The sequence below is a fragment of the Rhinatrema bivittatum genome, chromosome 4 (assembly GCF_901001135.1).
Source record: "Rhinatrema bivittatum chromosome 4, aRhiBiv1.1, whole genome shotgun sequence".
NCBI lineage: Eukaryota > Metazoa > Chordata > Amphibia > Gymnophiona > Rhinatrematidae > Rhinatrema > Rhinatrema bivittatum.
Window position 1 is genome coordinate 420,743,653 of NC_042618.1, and position 21,492 is coordinate 420,765,144.

The window sequence follows — 21,492 nt, forward strand, 5'->3', positions numbered from 1 at the left end:
AAAGACCTTTAATAAACCTAGAGATTATTAGATGGTGGGAAATTGGCTGGCCGCCTTCATGCCAATGTTAAGCAGCAATGGCACTAGATATACTTTTATACTAAATTTGATTTTAAGACCATGTTAAGTAGATGCATCAAATATTTGAACAGAACTGGAACAAAACAAGTAAAAGGGTCTGTCTTCAGTGTTTGATACCAGTGTCCAAATCCTGTCCATTTGTAATTATGACTTTCTTGTGGATGGTTTCCTTGCTGCCAGTAATATTGTGGAAGCTGAGGATAGTTGGCTTTCAACATCCACGCTACTGGTGCTAAAGACTGTAGGTTGAGATGGAGGACTGTTCCTCTGTGCTGAGTCAGGAGGTTTGGTATTAAACGGCAGGCGGATAGGCAGAGCTAGTGCAAGTCTGTGAAGCAATGGGAACCAATGTTGGCATGACCAGAAGAGGGCTATCAGAATCATCCTTCCCTTGTCTTTTCTCAATTTGAATTTATATTAAAGGGATTGGAAGGAGTGCATATAGTAGTCCTTCGCTCCATGGTTTGATGAATGCATGCAATGCCAGAGCATAGTCAGATGGTCTCTTGGAACAATACTGCTGTAACTTGTGATTGAATGGCAATGCAAAAAGGTCTATGGTCGGTGTTCCCCAAATTTTGAACCAGTACTGCAGCATGTTGTCATTGAGTGACCATTCGTGCGGTTGAAGTTGACGGCTTAACCTGTCTGCTGGGACATTGGTTTTTTTCTGGGGAGACAGCTAATATGTGTATTCTTTTTGCTGTCGCCAATTTCCAAATGATTAGTGCCACCTTACATAATTAGTAAAAGCCTGTTCCTCCTTGTTTGTTGCTACTTGATTATCTATGTGAATTTGTATTGTTTTGTTCTTCAGACAAGATTTGAACACACTAGGGCTACTGTAAATTGCTCTCATCTCTAGAACATTGATGTGACATGTTAACGCTTGCTTTGTCAAAGACCTTGCATGCACATTGAGTTGATATGTGCTCCCTATCCTTGATTTGATGCATCTATTGTCAATATCTTTTGTATCTGCAAGGGGTGCATTAATTGACCCTGAACTTGATTTTTTGGGGGGTTTTTGTCCACCACTTTAGTAAGTCCAGGAGTTCCTTTGTTATAAGTATCTTGTGATTAAATGGCTAGATATGCTGATACCAGTAGCTGTTTAGGTGCTATTGGGCATGTCTCATTTTGAGCCTTACTAGTGGTGCAATTTGTACCATTGAAGTCCTATGTCCCAGCAACTTCACATACTGACATTCTGTAAGCCATGTCCTTTGGAACAGAGAATGAGTAAGCATCTTTGAAAAGAAAGGTAGGCCTTCCCCCTTCAACATGTCTAGCTTTACACCTGTGAACTCTATCTGTTGGCTTGGTACCAGGCTGTATTTTTCAACATTCACTACAATCCAAGATTATGTACAGTATTTATTACCTGTTTCACATCTTTTATAGAAGTTTTGTGAGATGTACTCTGTATTAGCCAGTCATCTAAATATGAAAGCACCAGCAAGTTCTGTTTCCTGAGGTGAGCAGCTACTACTACTGTAGGCACTTTTTGAAAACTTGCAGAGCTGCTGCTAGACAAAAGGGTAGTACTCTGTATTGATAATGGTGATCTTGAAGAGTGAATCTTAGATATTTTCTGTGTTTCTTATTAATCTGGCTTTGTTGCATAAACATTTTTGAGGTCTAGCAAAATCAACCAATCTTGTTGTTGAAGAAGCAGAAGGAATATACTCAAGGTGCTCATTTTGAACTTTTCTTTCTTGAAGAAAGTGTTCAAATCTCTGAGATCCAAGATTGGACAAAGATCCCATTTTCTTTCGTATTAGGAAGCACCTGGAGTAAAATCTTTTTCCTTATTGACTGCGGGACTGGTTGAATTGCTTTGGATTTCAAGAGGGTATGCACATCCTGAGTTAATAGTTTTAGTTGCATTTTTGAATGAGGCTGAAAAGAAAGGGGTTTTTTTTGAGGTGGTAAACTTTCAAAGTTTAGGCAATATCCTTGGCTTATGATCCTCAAACGCATTTGTCTGATATGATGAGATTCCAAGGATCTTTAATGGATCTTAACCTTCCCCTTATTGACTTTGTATAGGAACTGGAGAGAAGGTATGTTTGAAAAATTTTCTTCAGCATTTAACAGTTTTTGCGAGAGCATTTCGATCTAGCATGGATAAGAGCTTATTCCAAAAACATTTGCATAATTAGTGCTTGCTGCTTGAATTGGTTACAATATTGTTTATAACATTGTATTTGAGATATGTACACATGGTTTTATTATTGGTATAATAAGGTATGAATCTGTGAATGAATGGTTTGAGTTCTTTTTGGATTTTGTGAAATGTAATAACATTTAAATAATGAGATATATAAAATGTATTGAGATGTACAACATTTTTAATTGTTAATTTTGGGAAGTTTCTGATTCTGAAGAACATTATTCTAAGTGGTGAAGAAATAGTTGTTTAATAGTGTGGGAGGTGGGTTTTTTCTTTTCCATGTGTGTGTGTGTTTCTCAGATAGGGCTTTGTAGAAAGAGCATATTGTCTTTCCACTGTGCACCTTCCACTATTCCAGGAGCCACCTGGTGGCCAGAGACAGACATAACAATGTGACCGACAAGCCATACATCCATTTAAGTTAGCAGATAAGTCTTATCCAGCTAACTTACCTAAACTTTTAGGTTTGAATATTGAGGCCAGTGTTTGAAAAGGTAAACAACTGTTCTCTATTTACCCGTTCCACCGCACTCATGCTTTTATAAATTTCAATCCTATCCCATCTTAGTCATCTCTTTTCCAAGCTAAAGAGCCCTAATCTGTTTAGCATTCTCCATAAGGGAGCTTTTCCATCCCCTTTATTATGCTTGTTGCCCTTCTCTGTACCATTTCTATGTCCACTATGTCTTTTCTGAGATGGGGTGACCAGACCTGCGCACACTACTCAGGGTGTGGTTGCACTATGGTTCTGTACAAAGGCATTATGATCTCATTTTGTTCTCTAAACCTTTCCAAATAATTCTTAACATTCTTTTTGCCTTTTTGACTGCCACCTCACACTGAGCTGAAGATTTCACGCTGTTGTCCACAAGGGCTCCAAGATCTTTTTCCTGGGTGGTGACCCCTAACACCTAACCCAGCATTGTATACCTTAGTTGGAATTATTTTTCCCTATGTGTATTACTTTTCATTTGTCCACATTAAATTGCATCTGCCATTTAGAAGCCCAGTCTCCAAGTCTCATGAACTGGATTCTGTCCTCGAAAGTTCATGCCTCAATAAATTGATTAGTCTATAAGGTGCCACCTGCCTCATGTCATTTTTGCAACACCAGATAACATGGCTATGCCTCTGAATATCCAGTCTCACAAACTCCTTCTACAGTTCTTCACAATCCACAGCTGTTTTAATTACTCAAAACACTTTTGTGTGTTCTACAAATTTGGTCATTGGTTAGATGAAGGTAGCATCTGGTTGTTGTTAGTGAATGCTAGGATGATAATGGTTGGGTGAGGGTGGCACCTGACTGCCGTCGTTGTGTGCTGAGATGATATTGACTGGGCAAGGGTGACACCTGACTGCTGTCACTGTGTGCTGACATAGTGTCGGTTCGGTGAAGGTAGTACTTGTTTGGTGTCGGTGTGTGCTGAGATGGTATTAGTTGGGGGAAGGTAGCGCCTGGCTGGTGTCGATGTGTTCTGTTATGGTATTGGGTGGGTGAGGGTGGGGTACCTGGCTGGTGTTACTGTGTGCAGAGATGACACTGTTTGGAACGGGGTGGCACCTGTCTGGTATCAGTGTGCACTGGGTTGGTATTGGCTAGATAAGGTAGATAAGGGTGACACCTGGCTGTTGTCACTATGTAGTGGGCTAATATTAGTTGGGCATTCATTGGCCCAACTGCTGCTTAGGAGCTAGTAAACAGTGAAATACAATTATTAGCAGGTACATTTTTGTAGTGCTTGTAGTGTACAGTGGCAGATGTGTTAGAAAAATGCTGTATTATGAGACCAGGGGGATAACCTTTTCTTTATTATGCAGGTCAGTCCAGTCTAACAATATTTTATTTTTGCATTTTTAGGTGCAGGCAAATGTAGAAAAGTCGCTAAGTCTCTTTGGGCAGCTCTTGAATAAGAAGCACTTCCTCCTGACCTTCATCCGCACCTTGGAAGCTCAGCGTAGCTTCTCCATGCGTGATCGTGGCAATGTGGCATCCTTGATCATGACAGCTCTGCAGGGAGAGATGGAATATGCCACAGGTGTCCTCAAGCAGCTCCTCTCGGACCTGATCGAAAAGAACCTGGAGAGCAAGAATCATCCCAAATTGCTTCTGAGGAGGTAACACTGCTAACAGCGTCTTTCTGTCTCCTCGTCTCCAGGCTCCATGGTTGTAGCACTCATTGTTTGTCACCTAGAGTGGGCATATGAGAGGGCCAAGTTGTGACTACGGGGGGAAGGAAGTGTGGAGCGGCCTGATGACTCACTGGTATGCTGACGTGCAAAGTGACTCACGTTTGATAGCCAGCTCAAGTCTTCTGCTTCAGACGTCAACCAGGGCAGGGGATGCAGCATTTGCAGCTGCTGGGAGAGAGGGAGTCTTTGTCCCTGTGAAATTACAACAGGTGGTGGCTGGATTTAGGGCCACTGATTGTAGGGTTCCTCCAGAAGGAGCCCTGGTGTGTGGCCCCCCAAGACAAGGACTGTCGCTGCAATGACCAGCCTAGGTATGTTTTGGTGAGAGGAACAGCAATAAGGGATACATAAAATGGTGGAAAAACTCTGGGTATTGGTGAATGAGGACTATATGTTGGAATGAAGGCTGGGTCAAAGAAACTGGTGACTACTGTGAGTGCAGTTAAGGCAGCCAAAAAGTTTCAGATTCTCAAGAGCAGTATATGACCAACTGGTTCCTCCCATTGCTTTATGCAGAGCCCCATGCAGACATTACAGCCGCTCATTTTTGCAGAAAAATATAGATTTTTAGTGGTTGTGTATTTTATCATTTTGAAACGAAATACCTGACACTGCAGAGAAAAGGCAGAAGTAGCACCAGTTTCTCTGCCCTAGTAGTGGTTCCAAATATTGCAAAGGTTCTGTTTCCACTGGAGGCACCGATTACCGCCACTCTTGTGCCCAGTGGGCACCAAAGGGGGCAGTAAGGTTAAAATGTCATCAAAGGGCAGGGCTGGCCTGTTTCAGCATGTTCTGCAGCCAGCTTCTGTTGGTGGGCTGGCACTGGAGCTGGGTATGCGGTAGAGTGCAGTATTTACAGAGCTTGTGAGGAAGGGAGGCTCATCAGTTTTCCAGGTGGGGGATAGGTGGTGGGCACGAGAGGCCCCTTTTCTTTTTTTTTTGTATGTGTGTGTGTGGGGGGGGTGTTAATGTTTGTTTATTTATTTTAACTAAAGAAATTAAATAAACATTAAAGAAAACTAAATTCATGGGGGGGGAAACCCCTCCAAAAACGAAACATTTATAGCCCTGCACTCCCCTACAGCACATATGACAGACTGATGAAGTATCTGATGCTAATGGAAAGCACCAAAACTGCCTTAACATGATTTTCACTCAAAAGAAGGAGCATTTATTTAGATCTGTACTTGGAGGGCCCCTTGGGGATTTGCCCTCCTCTTAATACAGTGGAGTGACTTAAATCGGGCTAGACAAACCAAACTCTGGTTTTAATAACTGAAACTGCGTAGCGCGCAGTTTGATGGTGATTTCCTGTTTCAGTGCAGTGCAGCCACATATGAAACCAGGAGAGGGCTCAGTGAGGAAACATTTCTCATAAGGGAGGGATGCTGACACCCTGCACCCACAGCTGCCCAGCAGGCCAATCCTCCAGTCCGCTAAGAAGCACCCTACATTGGCGGAACACCAGACAAGTTATTAAAGGAGTTAGCAAGAAGCACATTTAAGACTAATGAGTGAAAAATTAATTTTCTCCGAACGCACAGTTAAGCTCTGGAATTTGTTGCCAGAGGATGTGGTTAGGGCAGTTAGTGTAGTTGGGTTCAAAAAAGGTTTGGATAAGTTCTTGGAGGAGAAGTCCATTAACTGCTATTAATCAAGTTGACTTAGGGAATAGCCACTGCTATTAATTGCATCAGTATCATGGGATCTTCTTGGTGTTTGGGTAATTGCCAGGTACTTGTAGCCTGGTTTTGGCCTCTGTTGGAAACAGGATGCAGGGCTTGATGGACCCTTGGTCTGACCCAGCCTGGCAATTTCTTATCTTCTTTTGTTCTCAATTTAGACTGTGGTGTCAGATAAATGTTATGGTTGAAATGGTGAGTTTCTTGGTCACTGCATGGAGCTGTGCAAAATAATTCTAGATAGTGCACCTTCAGAAACTGGCTGTGGACTGTGCAAAGATGGTTGCTTAAGAGCAGTTCTGGTTTTGTTTTATACTTTTTTTTTTGCTTTGTGGCAGTGGTTGAATTAAGATGGATAAGAAATGTATGTATTTATTACTTCCACCTTTTTGAATACCTAATTCACTCAAGCCAGGTTACTGTATATTAGAAAAAAATCTACTAAAAAACAGGTCATTTGTAGCTTCACATTTCAAGGGAGTAAGCAATTTTGAAATCACAGCAAGAACTCTGTGCAACTGGGTAAAAACAAAGTAAAGTGCGTCTCAAGGCCTAACTTTAATATCTACAATCAAGGCCAAGCTCTAATATAAACATAACACTATTGACTAACTAAAAAAAAAATCAATAGCGCATCGTAAAACACTGGATTGTACTAGCATATTTAAGGAATTCAAGGTGAGAATGTTAGGTGGTTTCCATAGTCAATTTTTGTGTTTAACATTTAAAGGCCTAATAAAAGAGCCAGGCTTTTATTTGCTTCCTGAGGAGAGAGTAGGCCTGTATTTATAATAGCTTTTCTGCTCTTGAGAAAGATCTGTTGTATGTGTCCTTTTTATCTCTTTTGTTGATGGAGTGGCTGTGGATGTTCCAAGTGAGGATCGTAGAGGTCTGGGGGGCAGGTGTATGGATAGGTTTTCCCTCCTCTTAGAGCTTTGACTATCAGAGAGAGAGTTTTGAATTTCACTTCTATACGGTATTGGCAGCTGGTGTAGTAAGAAATGGGAAGGACTGAGAAGGCAGTTTTTGATGGGGCCATCTTATTTGCTTCTCCAGCTACCCTTCATTTAAATAAAAGGCCAGCCTGCCATGTCTTGGGTTCTGTTTGTTCTTCAGTGAATTTCATTTATTTGGGTTCACATGTAAGTAGGAGGCTGACAGCAGCAGCTGTAGCCTTGGCTGGGTCTTCAGTCCTGACCTGGCAAATGCCACAGCTGCTCCCAGTTTCATGAGATTAGATTTCGAGGAAGAGCAAGTTTGTGGCTCTCTGTACCCTGCTGAAACCACCAAACTTGTTTTATTGGTCACCAACACCTGATTGACATGCTAGTCTCCAAAAATTCAAAGTTAGTTTATAATTTACAAAAAACCATGAGATTTAGCCCTTTTGGCAGTCCCTTTCCTCGGGGGATGAGACTTCTGTCTGTTACAAGGAGGAGAGATTATAAACATGTGTGTTAGCAGAATCCTGGTACTGTGAATTTCTTATCTCTTAAAGTGCAGCTTCCTTGTCTTGGATTACTTTCTGGGCAGTAAAGGCTGGTTTAGCGGTCATCTGACTCCTTTAATAAAACCCTCATGTCCCTTTAATATGTAGATAATGCCAGAAAATCTGTAAGTTGAAACCGCAAAACAAAACACCACCAAAATTCAGAAATGGGGAAGGAGGAAATACAAATGTCAAATCCCTGGGTTTGTTTGCTTTCTGAAGTTTTTTTTCTTGTGGGTTTTGTTTCTCAGTCACAATCGCATCATTATACAGTCCGATACACGTGATATACTGGAAGTATATGTGCTGCATCGTCTCTTTATTTCATGCAGTGTTTACCCGGTGTTTTTCTAGCGTCCCTACAGATTGATGGGACATCTACTTGCTTTGATGTAGTGAATTGTTTTGATGGAAACTGGGATTTCACTTTTAGAAGGTTCCCCTGTGTTGCTGGCTCTCCCGCCGTTTCTCACATTATCTCTGTATGCGCACCCTATCACTGTTTACCCAGCTTGTCCATCCATCAGATCTGCATGGAAGGGAAGGAGGTGTGTCCTCATGTTTACAACACCAGGGCAGGAAGGCTCTTGGGAGCTCAGTTCACATCCTCCTCTAGAGTTTAGCTCTCTGTGACCACAGCAAATCGTTTTCTCTCTGTGCCTCAGTTTACTCAATTGTAATTCTCTTTTAACGGTAACATTTTTCTTTGTAGCCTTTGACCTTGGGGAAACCTTAGTACTATTCAGGTGTCAGAAATGTGCTACTGGCTTGACTGTTAAAGAGATGAATGTGCCAGATATATTTAATTATAAAGCACCTTGAAATCCGTTTTGTATTAAAAACATTAGTAATGATCACCCTCCTGGATGCATTCCATCTTGCCCTTTATTGCTTTCTGTGTATTTTATGCTTGTTCATCAAGAGGTCCATATTCAAAAGCCATTTAGATGGATAACTCAAAAGTTATCCATCTAAATGGCAAATGTGGCATATTCAGCCACTTAGTCTAAATTATAGCCAGATAAAAAAAAAAAAGGGGGGTGTTTTAGGGGTGTTCCAGGGAGGGGCTGAGATATCCAGCGGACCTAGCCGCATATCTGACACATCTGGCTAAGTCCACGGATAACTTCAGACCTGCTTCTGAACAGGTCTAAAGTTAACCAGCCTTGTGTGGCCTCATAACCTGTAGTGCTATCTTTTGCTAATTAAATAACAGAACTGCATGCAGCCAATCCCTCCCTTCCCACCTCCCCAAAGCATGATGTCCGGTCTTGTCAGGCCATATTCTCCTGCCTTCTCCCCCCAAAAAACTTTTTTAAACCTTGAAGTGCCTGGCAATCAATGCTGGGCCTCAGTCTCAGTGTTCCACATGCCATCGGGCTGCCTCCCTGCCTTCACCTCATTCACCCACAAAGGAGAATCCTTGTGCCAGCAACATCCCCATCTCTCAGACCCTCCCCATCCCGCCCAATACTTTTATGATGCGATCTGGGAAGTTTATGCTTCCGGCGCTGCCCCCACTCCTGGCACTTCCAGCGCTGCTCTGACTGAGGCAGCGCCCAGAAGCATAAACTTCAATGCAAGTTGCTTATATGTAGCTGGATAACTTTAGGCTGTTATATTCAGCGAGTGTTTATCCCACTGAATATATGGAAAAGTTATCGGCTTACTTTAGCCAGGTGTCTTGTCCGCTAACTGGCCTACTGAATATGGATCTCCTCGTGCTTATTCTTGGGAAATGATTTAACTCTCTCCCATCCCAACTACCAGAAAGTTCCTTGCATTGCCATTTTATTAAAGCTGTTTCTTTAAGATACAGCATCAGATTACCAACACATCCCATAAAATTGATCAATCAAGTATATCAAGTTCCACCATGAAAATGTGGCAGACTACACTCCCAAATGAATTATGAGGATGGACAATTTATCATTGCTAATATTTGCTCACACTCACCCGACTGGCGCTGACAAAACATTATTTCCAATTTCAATCTACCATATACCAACAAATTAAAGGGACAGCCATGGGGGCCACCATGGGGCCTAGCCTAGCTTGTCTTTATATTAATAAATTTTGAAGAACTGTTCATTTGCCCCTCAGCTTGGTTTTCTTTTATTCACACATGGCGGCGGTATATCGATGACGTCTTTTTGATTTAGGCCGGTACTGACATACAATTTTTTATGTTTGTAGATTGGTTAAATTCATGCAATAAACATTTACAGATTGCTTTTCTGGATATTATGATCACACTTCATTCCGGCTCCTTTTCTACTTCAGTTTTTCGCAAAACAACTGACCGCAACACTTTGTTGAAGTATGTTAGTCACCATCCATCCCACTTAAGAATGAATATATCTGTTGGTCAACTATTAAGACTTCGGCTATGTTCATCTAAATCTGACTTTTTACTTCAGGCTAAGCAGATGGTGACCTGGTTCAGGGAGAGAGGGTACCCTCATCGGGTGCTTCAGAAGGCTTTTAAACGTGCCCTGTTTGTAAATTGGGATCTTCTGTTTTCCTCTCCAAGTCCGCTCCTCTGATGGGTGCATTAATTGCATCTTACCTTTTTCCACTCATACTCGAGATCTCACGACAATCGTTAGCCATCATTGGTCTATTCTAGCTTTACACAAATGTTTTGATTACCCATTACGATTTGCATTTCTACGCAATCTTAGAGACATACTAGTTCACTCTCAGCTCAGTGATGCTGTTCTGCCAAACCCTTCTAGTCATTCTGGCCATTTGTCATGCGGACACTGTTCAGTATGTCTTCATGTCCTTTCCATGACTACGTTTGAACACCCTGTTTCACGCAAGACCTACACCCTTAATTTTTCTAAAACTTGTTCTTCCCAGGGAGTAATCTACGTGATTGTCTGCCCTTGCCCCAAACTGTATGTTGGTAAAACCACCCGTTCGGTGCATACTAGGATCATTGAACACCGTTCTAACATCCAGACCAGTTGAGAATCTGTGCCCCTGGTTCCCCATTGGGTCTATCATGCACATACTGAAATGGATTTGAAGTTTTTGGTAATCTATATTGTACCACCTCCAGCACGAGGGGGTAATTTTCCTGAGATGTTAGTACGCAGAGAACAGAAATGGATTCACAAACTGGATTGTTTATCTCCTAAGGGCCTTAACGAGATAGAATGGCACCATTTCATTTAACATAGCTTTGATATGTGTTCCTATGTTGTCCTTCTATGATTGGTTCATTTGCTCTGTGCTGGTGCTGTTTCATTGGCGCAGCCCTTCGCGCCAAAAGTCAGCCCTTTAAATTCTTGCTCCTGTCAGCGCTGACCGCTCTCCCTTGGCTCAGATATGGACTATATGTTAAGGTACGTGTCTCAGCGTAATTCATAATGATGCCCTATTGTACAGTCTGTAGTTTCTCATGAATATTATTTCTGTTTTACTTATAGTGGTTGAAAATATACACTTTAATAGACCCTCCCGATGCAGCCTTTGGCGAAACACAGGTCCGTGTCGGGGGACCCTGTTGACAACTATTTTACACTGTGATGAGCTTTAGAGTAGCCGTATTGAATTCACAAAAAATAAAGAAGAATTTCTTTAACATGAATTAATTTTTTGGATTGTGTATCTACTTTGCATCTCCCTCTTTTTGTGTGGATAATTTTTGGAGTGCTGTTTTGTCTCCTGTATGCTTGTTAGATAATATCAAGATCCAGCCAGGAATATTTCGGGGAGATCCCCTTCACACTAAATCCATTGTGTACTCTCATTAACTCCTTAGGCTAAGGATTTAGCCTTAATCCTAGAGATTCTAACGACCCACAGATAGCATCTTATCTCTTTCTTGTAACTGATATGAAGGTTTATAGCTCCTGAGAATGTGATTTAGCAGATTAACTCCATACAAAGAAATGTTTCTCAATTGACATCAGGATGACATTTGGCCTGAATAAATGTGTTAAGATGATCTTCCTTAGAGGAAAACTAAACAAAACTGAAAACATCTTTCTGACTAAAGACTACAGTATAAAGGAGCTTGAGTAGGAAATGTGTAACATAGTTTATGACGGGAGATAAAGATGAAAAAAACCCATCCAGTTTAACCAGCAAGGTGTTTAGGGTTGTAACTGCCGCTCTGTGTAGGTCACCCCAATGCATCCTGTTTAAGACTGTATATAAATACTTAGGAGGAGAGGAAGATCAACAATCCAGCACAAATCACTGAGAGAAAAGATTAGTAGAGAGTATTACAGGAGATTAAAACTGAAATTGAAAAGTACTTTAACAGCACGGAATAAGATGCAACCCATCAATCAGCATGCAATCCTCACACTTTCATACAGCTTCAGAATCATAAACTGATCTTAGAAAAACTGGTTGTAAAAAAAAGACATCTCCATGCCCATCAAGTAATCTACAAGAACTATGAATGCCAATACTGTACATCCCAAAAGCTGAAGATGGTATGGATGTTATAGATTAAAATCATGAGAGGTCTAGAATGGATAAATGTGAATCTCTTATTTACTCTTTTGGATAACAGAAGGACTAAGGGGCACTCCATGAAGTTAGCAAGTAGCACATTTAAAACTAATCGGAGAAAATTATTTTTCACTCAATGCACAATTAAGTTCTGGAATTTGTTGCCAGACGATGTGGTTAGTGCAGTTAGTGTAGCTGGGTTTAAAAAAGGTTTGGATAAGTTCTTGGAGGAGAAGTCCATTAAATGCTATTAGAGAGTAGCCACTGCTATTACTGGCATCAGTAGCATGGGATCTACTTAGTGTTTGGGCCACTTGCCAGGTACTTGTAGCCTGGATTGGCCACTGTTGGAAACAGGATGCTGGGCTTGATGGACCCTTGGTCTGACCCAGTATGGCAATTTTTTATGTTCTTATGTTTTTACACTTCTAGAGCTATGCACACAGGCCTCCAGAAATACTTAACAGCATGAACAGACCCAAATACACAAAAATGCTGAAGTATGAAAGTGACAGCTAGTATTGGTTTCCACCCTTAAACTTGGACAGGCATTCTAATGAATTAACGAGAGTTTGTAAGAATCTCAATACAAAATACAGAATAATATGTGAAATTTGTTTGTTTTATTTTATTTTTGTACATCATGTCTTATGTCCTTGATATTCAATTAATATATATTAGAACACTTAAATTGATAGCTGTTAATGCCTGATAATAAATACTTCCTATGTAATCCATCATGAATTGCTGATTTATAATTATGAATGTCATTATTGTAAACCATTGTGATCTTGACATGGAACGACGATATAGAAATGTCTAAATAGAAAGAATAGGAATGAGTGAGAATTCACCAGCACACTTGGAGAATGAAACAGAAGTTTCAAAACAAGAGAAAAACTCTTGAAAGAGCTGGACCAGAAAACAAGGAAAACCAGTTGCCAGAAACACAAATACAGCAGGAAATATAAAGCACAGATCAATTACAGGATCAAAATCTGACACAGGAATGGTTAAGGAGAAGTAAACAAATCTAAAAATGAGAGATTGATAATTGCAGGATAGAACAGTGGACTACAAATGTTTACAGCCTGAATAGAAAAAAACTAGTAAAACAGACAAATGAAGGTTCTGTAAACCAGAACTGGAAATGAAAACACATCTTGTCACTGTGTGTGATATACTGATGTCAGAAGGCCTGTATACAGAGAGTCACAATAAGGTGGCATAACTCATCTGCCAGAAACTACATAAATAGAATAACATTACTCTACCAGAAAAAAAAAAACACTGGGATCACAACCTGACAGAATTGCAGAGAATGAAGAATGTATGGATCACCCAGGATATTCCCAGACCAACCAATAAAAAGCTCTATGCTAGAAAACTGGACATTGTGGTAAAAGAGAAAAACACAAGAACCACATTGCTAATTAGTGTCAGTACCAAGTGACTACTCTGTAGACCATATGGAGAGAGAGAAGATCCTTAAGTAGGAAGAAGTGCAATCAGAGACCAAAAAAATGTGGCAGAAAGATACAGAAATACTCCCAATTATATTGGACACCACTGGCCTGATGAAAAAGAATTTTACTAATGTGTAGACAGATGAACTCAGGACCAATGGGTTATGCTCCCTTGCCAGCAGATGGAGATGGAGTCAGATTTCAAAGCTGTCGTCACCCTAGAAACACCTCTGCAGTGACCTCAGCCCTTCAGTATTTCTCTGTCTCCAGCAGATGGTGGGCGTACCTCTCCCTATGAGGATTGCTGTACTTTTTGGAAGGAAAAATTCTACATTTAAATTAGAGAAATAAATTGAGCCCCGCTCTCCTTAAGCAGCTGAAAGGTAGCGGCTGCAGGAAGCAGAGCGCAGCAGTGACGGCCAAAGCCCTCTCCCCCCACAGCCGGAGATGTCTCTGTATTCAGCCAGTAGGCACTGAGCCCAGGTAAGTAAAAAAAAAAAAAAAAAAAAAAAGAGAAGATTTACCTCCTGATTCAGAGACATTTGATGGGGTTTCTGTAAGACTTCCTTTGGTTGGTCTCCGTATCAACGTTGTTCCCGATTCTGTTGAGGTGAGGGGAAGTGGGCTTCCGAGCTGGTTGAGCAGCCCCCTTCCCCCCCGGTGGGCTAGGCCCTGCTTTAGGCTTGGTAGGCACACTGTGTGGCCTTTGTGTGTGCCATATTGCCCTCCAATGAATGCGCAGTGCATCTACTCTGCACACGCCCTGAGCGCATAACATTACACGCATACATACGCGCATAACTTACTAAGCACAGATTACAAGTAAAGCCAGATGCACAGACTGGGTGTGTGCCTCGCCGCATCCCACCTAGGTGCCCAAAATCTGTGCGCATAAAATTTTAAGCATGAGCCATCAGAACGCACAGTTACCGCCGGCAATGGCTCCGGCAGCCAAGAAACATAAGCGCCTTTCTCTCTGTGCTGCTTGTCATATTAGAGCTTCACAGTCTGGCCTGGGTTCCAACTTATGTCAGCACTGTGAGGAAGCCCAGGGAGAGTTGCTCTCTGATATTGCTAAGTCCGGCTCCTCCCATTCAGAGGATGGGATAGTCACAGCCTTAAATGGAAGTACCTCGGATTTGAGTACCCCCCGGGACTGGGTCATCCATGGGAGAGAGAAATTCAGTGGCACCTACCCCAGTACCTCCTGCGCTAGGCATGGACCCAGCTGCCTTCTCTTGGGTGGAATTTTTCCAGGACCTTCAAGCCTTTGTACAGGCGTGCAGTCTGCTACCTCACTTTCCTTTGGCCAGACGGAACCTCAGCTGGTAAGCCCTCCCTCTCCCAGTACTATCGGCAGACCTCAAGGCATGCCTCACCTCACCAAGGGTATCTCTGGCAGGGACCCGGATGGCACGGACAAAGATGAGGATACAGATTCCTTGGAAGATGGGGAAATTCCCCCTGGTTTAGAACCGTATTGGACCATGTTATGAATTTTCCATAGAGACGAATTGCCAGCCCTGGTTTCCCAGACCCTGAAGATGCTGGGAGTTCCTGGGGTGGACTCTATGATGGACCCAAAGAAGAACCCCATTCTGATTTTCATCCGGAAATCCTCTTGCTACTTTCCAGTACTAGAAATCATCCAGGAGTTGATTGACCTGGAATGGGTCCACGTGATGCAGACTACATCAACCACCAGGGTGGAACCAAGAGCCATCAAGTGTAACAGGAGATAGATCTCCTTATGGAATGGGCGGAAACACATCTACAGATGATCTCAGCCTCCCAATTCACAGGAAAAGACAACATCAGAGCAGACTTTCCAAGCAGGGAGAGTCTGGATCCAGGAGATTGGGTATTGTCGGCTAAAGACTTTCAACTGTATATCGCTGGGGCCTCCCGTCCATCGACCTGCTGGCCACATCTCACAGTGCAAAGGTTCCCGATTCTTCAGACGCAAAAAGATCAGTGGTCCCTGGGGATCGAAGCTCTCGTTCAGACCTTGCCAGAAGGAGAGTTGTTATACACCTTCCCTCCATGGCCCCTGCTGGGCACAGTCATTCGCAGAATCGAGCACCACAGGGGATTTGTCCTACTAGTAGCTCCAGATTATCCCAGGCATCTGTGCTATGCAGACATGCGGAGACTCCTGGTGGAGACTCCCCTGTGCCTCCCACCACACAGGGACCTGTTACAGCAGGGACTGGTCCTTCATGAGGATCCAACTTGATTCGGTCTTATGGTCTGGCCCTTGAGAGAGCTCACCTGATGAAGTAAGGATATTCTGGGGCAGTAATTGCCACCTTACCCTGCGCACAGAAGTTCTCTACGTCCCTAGCAAATATGCGGGTCTGGAGAGTATTTGAAGCCTGGTGAGAGGAACGCAGTGTCCCCCCCTTGGGCAGTCAAAATCCCACTAATTCTGGAATTTTTGCAGGACGGCTTGAATAAAGGTTTGACCCTTAATTCACTGAATGTTCAGGTAGCGGCTCTCTCCTGTTTCAGGGGCAAGGTGAACGGAACCCGCCTGTTGGTTCATCTGGATATGGCCCATTTTCTGAAAGCAGAGAAGCACCTCTGGCCACCCCTATGGTGGCCGGTTGCCTTGTGGAATCTTAATCTAGTATTAGAATTTTTGGCAGGGCCCTCCTTTCAGCCGCTGTGCAGTCTTTCCATGCATTTACTAGCCTTGAAAATGGTGTTCCTGGTGGCTCTATGCGCGGCACGTCCATCTCTGAACTACATGCATTGTCATGTTGAGAACCGTTCCTCCTGAAGATTCCAGGAGCATTACAGCTTCGTACCATTCCATCCTTCTTGCCCAAGTTAGTCTCGGAGTTTCATTTGAATCAGTCCATTTCATTGCCATCCCTAGGTAAGCCCAAGGACGTGAAAGAATACCACCTTCTCCTTCATCTGAATATCAGTAGACTTTTGTTGCGGTATCTGGAAGTTTCAGAACCGGTCCGAAAAACAGACCACCTGTTTGTCCTTCACGGTGGAAGGAAGCGGGGCAAACCAGCTTCACGGGCTACCATAGCTCGCTGGATTAAGGAGATGGTCACAGGAGCCTATGTGGAGGCAGGAAAGCCATTACCTTCTCAGGTTAAAGCTCATTCCACTAGGGCTCAGGCGGTCTCATGTGTGGAAGCTAGAATGCGGTCTCCCGTCGACATCTGCCGAGCAGCGACGTGGTCCTCCTTGCACACCACCTCCTGGTTCTATTGCCTAGATAGAGCCAGGAGAAGGTTCTATCTAGGTGATAGAACAGGCCTTAGAGGATTCAGCCTTTACAAGGGCGGTGTTAACTGAACTGTGGGCAGCCTCCTGCCCTGATCAGGAGTAGCTTTTGTACATCCCATTGGTCCTGAGTCCATCTGGCTACACTCTAGGAAATGGAGAAACTACTTACCTGATAATTTCGTTTTCCTTAGTGTAGACAGATGGACTCAGCATCCCACCCACAGCTGCCCGAGAATGGTGCCAAGGATTCGCCCGAGAGTTGATATTGATTTCAAGAGATTACAGATAAGCCATCATCCAGTCCCTAGATCAAGGCATCCATATTCTTGCTGGGGTTTAGTGTTTATGATTGGTTGAGTACAGTTACGGATATCAGTTTTTAATCATATATTAAATCAAGTTTTTTTCAATAGTATGTCCATAGTGGCTTTTGAAGAGAATACTGAAGGGCTGAAGTCACTGCAGGGGTGTATCTAGGGTGACGTCAGTTTTGAAATCTGACTCCACCTCCATCTGCTGGCAGGGAAGCATAGCCCACTGATCCTGAGTCCATCTGTCTACACTAAGGAAAATGAAATTATCAGATAAGTAATTTCTCCATTCCAGGCACACCTTGATATGTTGTCTGTACATACTGCTTCCTAAGAACTCCAGGAGGCTCTCTTGGCAAAATGCAAGTATTACGAAAAGAACTGGCAGGTCATACATATGTGGTGGGAATGCCCCCTGGTACAGGAGTTTTGGCTGGGAATGGAGAGGAAGGTATAGTTAAATTACTGGTTCACTTTTTTCAATTTTAGGACAATTATGTATACTGAGCAGATGGGACTCCTTCATCCCTTCTAAGAAGGTTAAGCGACTGATGTCTCACTTGTTGCATGATGCTGGTTCAACTACTGCTTTTGATTGCAAGACTAGACCGAGCATGGAACGCTGGAAAACTTCAATAGCAGAGAGAGCAGCAGTAATGGAGAAGAATTATTTATTTATTTGATTAATAGATTGCCTTTGCCCTCCAGGATAAACTAGAGCTATGTAATCAAGTTTGGGATTACTTCTGGAAATGGACAAGACAGATGTTTGATGCTTAGTGGCTGATGACTTGGGTTGTTCTGGGGTTTGTTTACCTCTTAGTATTGTATTTGCCAATCTATGCTCATGTCCAGTTTTACGTTTGTCTACAGTGATTATATCTGTGTGATTTCATATAATAAATAGTTTAAAAAATAATTAAAAAAAACACTGGTAGTAAATTTGAGAAATGTAGATTGCATCCCCTTATGAGTAAGGTTCATCCATTTGGAGACCCTACTCCCAAAAGAAACCATAAAAGGCTCTTCAGAATGCCAAGAGGCGTAACCTAAAGTGTTACATATGTTCAGTCATTAAAATACAGAGACTAGTGTGGCAAGGAACAGCAGGGCCTTCTCCAGACAGTCCACCCTTAGCACCTCTTGAATCGTGGCCAACAGCCATTTCTGCACTTTGTGACTCCAAGGGCATTTTTTTTTTTAAATACTTGCTGGAGAAGGAGAGAATCCCTGACTGAAAGAGGTCAGGTAGTTATCTTGTGCTTCTGTAATGGGTATCTTTATGAATGCCAAACTTGGAGGTGGTGTGGATTACTGGGCCACCAATAACATGCCATAGAATAGTCTGCAGTTTATCCACATGTTCTTTGGACATCGGTCTGCTAAGAAGGCTTTGACTTCGTGCCCTGTTTGGTTGTATAAGTAGAATCCTCTGACATTATAGATTTTAACATACGAGTACCTCACGCTTTCTGGAGCTGTTTTGCCCAGAAGTTTGCAGGCAGAGTTTGACACCAACCCCATGAAGTGCAGTGGAAGGAGACTCTCAAGGGAGAAGACATAAGGAATGGCATCCCCATTAGCTTCCAAAATGGCAGATCCAACTCGCTACACTCACATAAAAGATTAAAAGAAATCAATATTTTGCAAAGAATGAGCTATTTTCTTTTCAGAATTAAACACAATTGCATTGATTCTGTTGAAAAATACATTATCATCATTAATTCAGTTTCATTTCATCCTCTCTGTATCGATCAGCATTCTATGATATAAATTGTACTCCAGGACTGTGGCACTCTGGCTTTGCTCTGAATGAAGACCTTCCATTCTTTTAGCTCTCCCATCACCCCCTCATCTGTCCGTTCCCTCAGGGCCAAGGGAACCAGAGAGCTACCTTAATATGCTTTATAAAGCTGTTAAATTAGAAGTAATAAAGCCTCTTAATTAAAACTGTTTTAATTTTCTGTGACCTTCCTAAAGAACATTGACTTTTTTTTCTACTATTGTGTGTGTCTGGCTTTTAAAGTAGTACGAAAGCTGTAGGTGATGCTTTTTGCTTGGACTAACTTGGTATATTTGTGACTAGCTCAAGATAGCACTGACCCGATGAAGGCAGCAGAGATCTTGAAATTTAGTCACAAATATGTTAAGATAAAATATTTAAAAGGTGTCACCTACAGCTTGTCTGTTCTTCTTTTGTTTGTATGTATCCGAGTGGACTAACACAGCAAACACACTATTTCTTAGAGTAGCAGCATGAAGGATTAATGACTTAAGCCTATTTACAAAAATATACCAAATCAAACCAAAACAAAAACATGTTTGGAGCATTGTAGTTGGAGATTGCAGTAATTAGGGTTGCCACTTGACCCACATCAACCCAGAGTGGTGGATCCAGTTGTGCGATATTGCAGCAATGGACTTGTAGTTCCTGCGTTCCCAGGAGAAGCCAGAACTGCGAGTCCATGGTTGCATCAGGGAAAACCTAGGACTGGCTCTGCCTCTCAGGGTTCACCTTGGTCAGCATTCAGTGGTCATCAAAGGCCTTAACAGGATGCTTCCCATCCCATGGCTTAATTCTACTTTTTATTTCAGGACGGAGTCTGTGGCTGAGAAGATGTTGACCAATTGGTTTACATTTCTGCTCTACAAGTTCTTAAAGGTAAGACTGGATATTACTGCAGTGGTGCACTCTGTGGGATGGGGAGTAGCAATGCGGTAGTGCAGTGTGTTGCTGCAGGAACAGATTCTGAAATCTCTTTATTGGCTATTGATCACATAGTAAGACTTCTTGTATGAGAACACTGTGTTAATTAATGTTTCCTTCTAGTTAATTGTACTGTCATTTTATTAAAGGATTGTGTTTGAATCATTCCAGAAGAAGGTCAGAAATTAGTTGGTGTGGATTACAAAAATTCTTTATGCTCTTCACTAGGAACCAGATTTTTAACTCAATCTCTTGCCAGGCTGCTTACTGTCTAGCACCAGGGCATTTGATATGGTTTTGCAATATATTAAGCTAATGAGGACTCTCAGGAAGTCATGTGTATCAGGATTGTGTGCGTCAGAAAAAAAGAAAGAGACTTTGCAAACTCCACTTGCATTGAGCCGATATAATATTATTGGACAGGTATCTTACCTTTTCTACGTGTGTGTATCTGAGGATACAGTGTGAAGAAATATTTCCAGATGTTGGTCTTGAGCCTACCCCTCTGAAGCTTCAAACTGTGTATTTGAATGTCTGTGATATCCTCCTATCTCTCCTCTCCTGTAAGGTAGGGGGTGGGCAACTCCAGTCCTCAAGGTCCCCTAACAGATCAGGTTTTCAGGATATCCCTAACGAGATAAGATTTGCAGGCACACTATCTATTTCATGCATATTCATTAGGGTTATCCTAAAAACTCAACTGCTTAAGGGCTCTCAAGGACCACAGTTGCCCATCTTGCTCTAAGGCATTCCTTTTTAGGTCCTTCATTATCATAACATACGGCTTTTGGTGTCAATTCTGCCTTTTGATTGCCTTTCTCTGGACCTCCCTCAGCCTCTCTATTTCCTTTCGGAACTACAGCCTTCAGAATTTTTTGATATTCTTCCTTTTTCCGAAGTTGGTCTCAAGGAATACAATAAATTCAAATGAACAGAGACATTAGAACAACTTTTAATCAAATCTGAGTTTGCAATTAACATAAAATTGGGATCCAGCATAGGAAAATCCATTGGGGTAGGTTTTAAAAGGTTGCGCGCACGAGCACATGGACACCCAATTTTATAACATGCGCGTGCAGGTGCACGCTCATGTTATAAAATCGGGTCGGTGCATGCAAGGGGCTGCACAATTGTGTAACTTGTGCTCACCGATGCCCGCTGCCTTCCTCCGTTCCCTCCCAGGCCGCTCCGATTTCGGAGCAGCCTTGAAGGGAACTTCCCAATCCCCTACCCTAATCTCCCTTCCCCTTCCACTAACCTTCCCGCCCTCTAGCCCTATCCTAAACCCCCCGGACATTTATTTTACCTGTTGCACCTGCCTCTGGGCAGGTGCAAGTTGTGCGCACCAGCAGCCTGCTGGCACGTGATCCTCCGATACAGCGGCAAATGGCTGTTGTGCTGGAGACCTCTAGCCCCGCCCCCCCGTACTGCCCCTCCCCACCCCTTTTTCGAAGCCCCAGGACATATGCGCATCGCCGGGCCTTTCTAAAATAGGCCCGGTGCGTGTAGACTTTGTAAAATCTACCCCATTATGAATAATTTCACGACTCAGTTGTGTCCCTGTTGTGTATAATACAGTTCATCGTCAGCAATTCAGGAAGTTGGGCCCGAAGATGTAGGTCTTAGGGAGAAAGTGTGGCTGCATATTGAACACGCTATTCTAGA

At 42.6% G+C, this 21,492-nt stretch overlaps 1 protein-coding gene across 3 annotated transcripts in view; it reads left to right on the top strand.

The window, feature by feature from the left end:
• The window catches only part of PLXNA1 (plexin A1), a 644,822-nt gene that overhangs the window by 566,683 nt on the left and 56,647 nt on the right, over positions 1-21,492 (top strand). For all 3 annotated transcript variants that reach the window (XM_029601328.1, XM_029601329.1, XM_029601330.1), the window contains exons 22-23: positions 4,119-4,375; positions 19,716-19,782. In XM_029601328.1, coding sequence (XP_029457188.1) covers positions 4,119-4,375; positions 19,716-19,782 — 324 coding nt within the window. The remainder of the gene's footprint in view (positions 1-4,118; positions 4,376-19,715; positions 19,783-21,492) is intronic.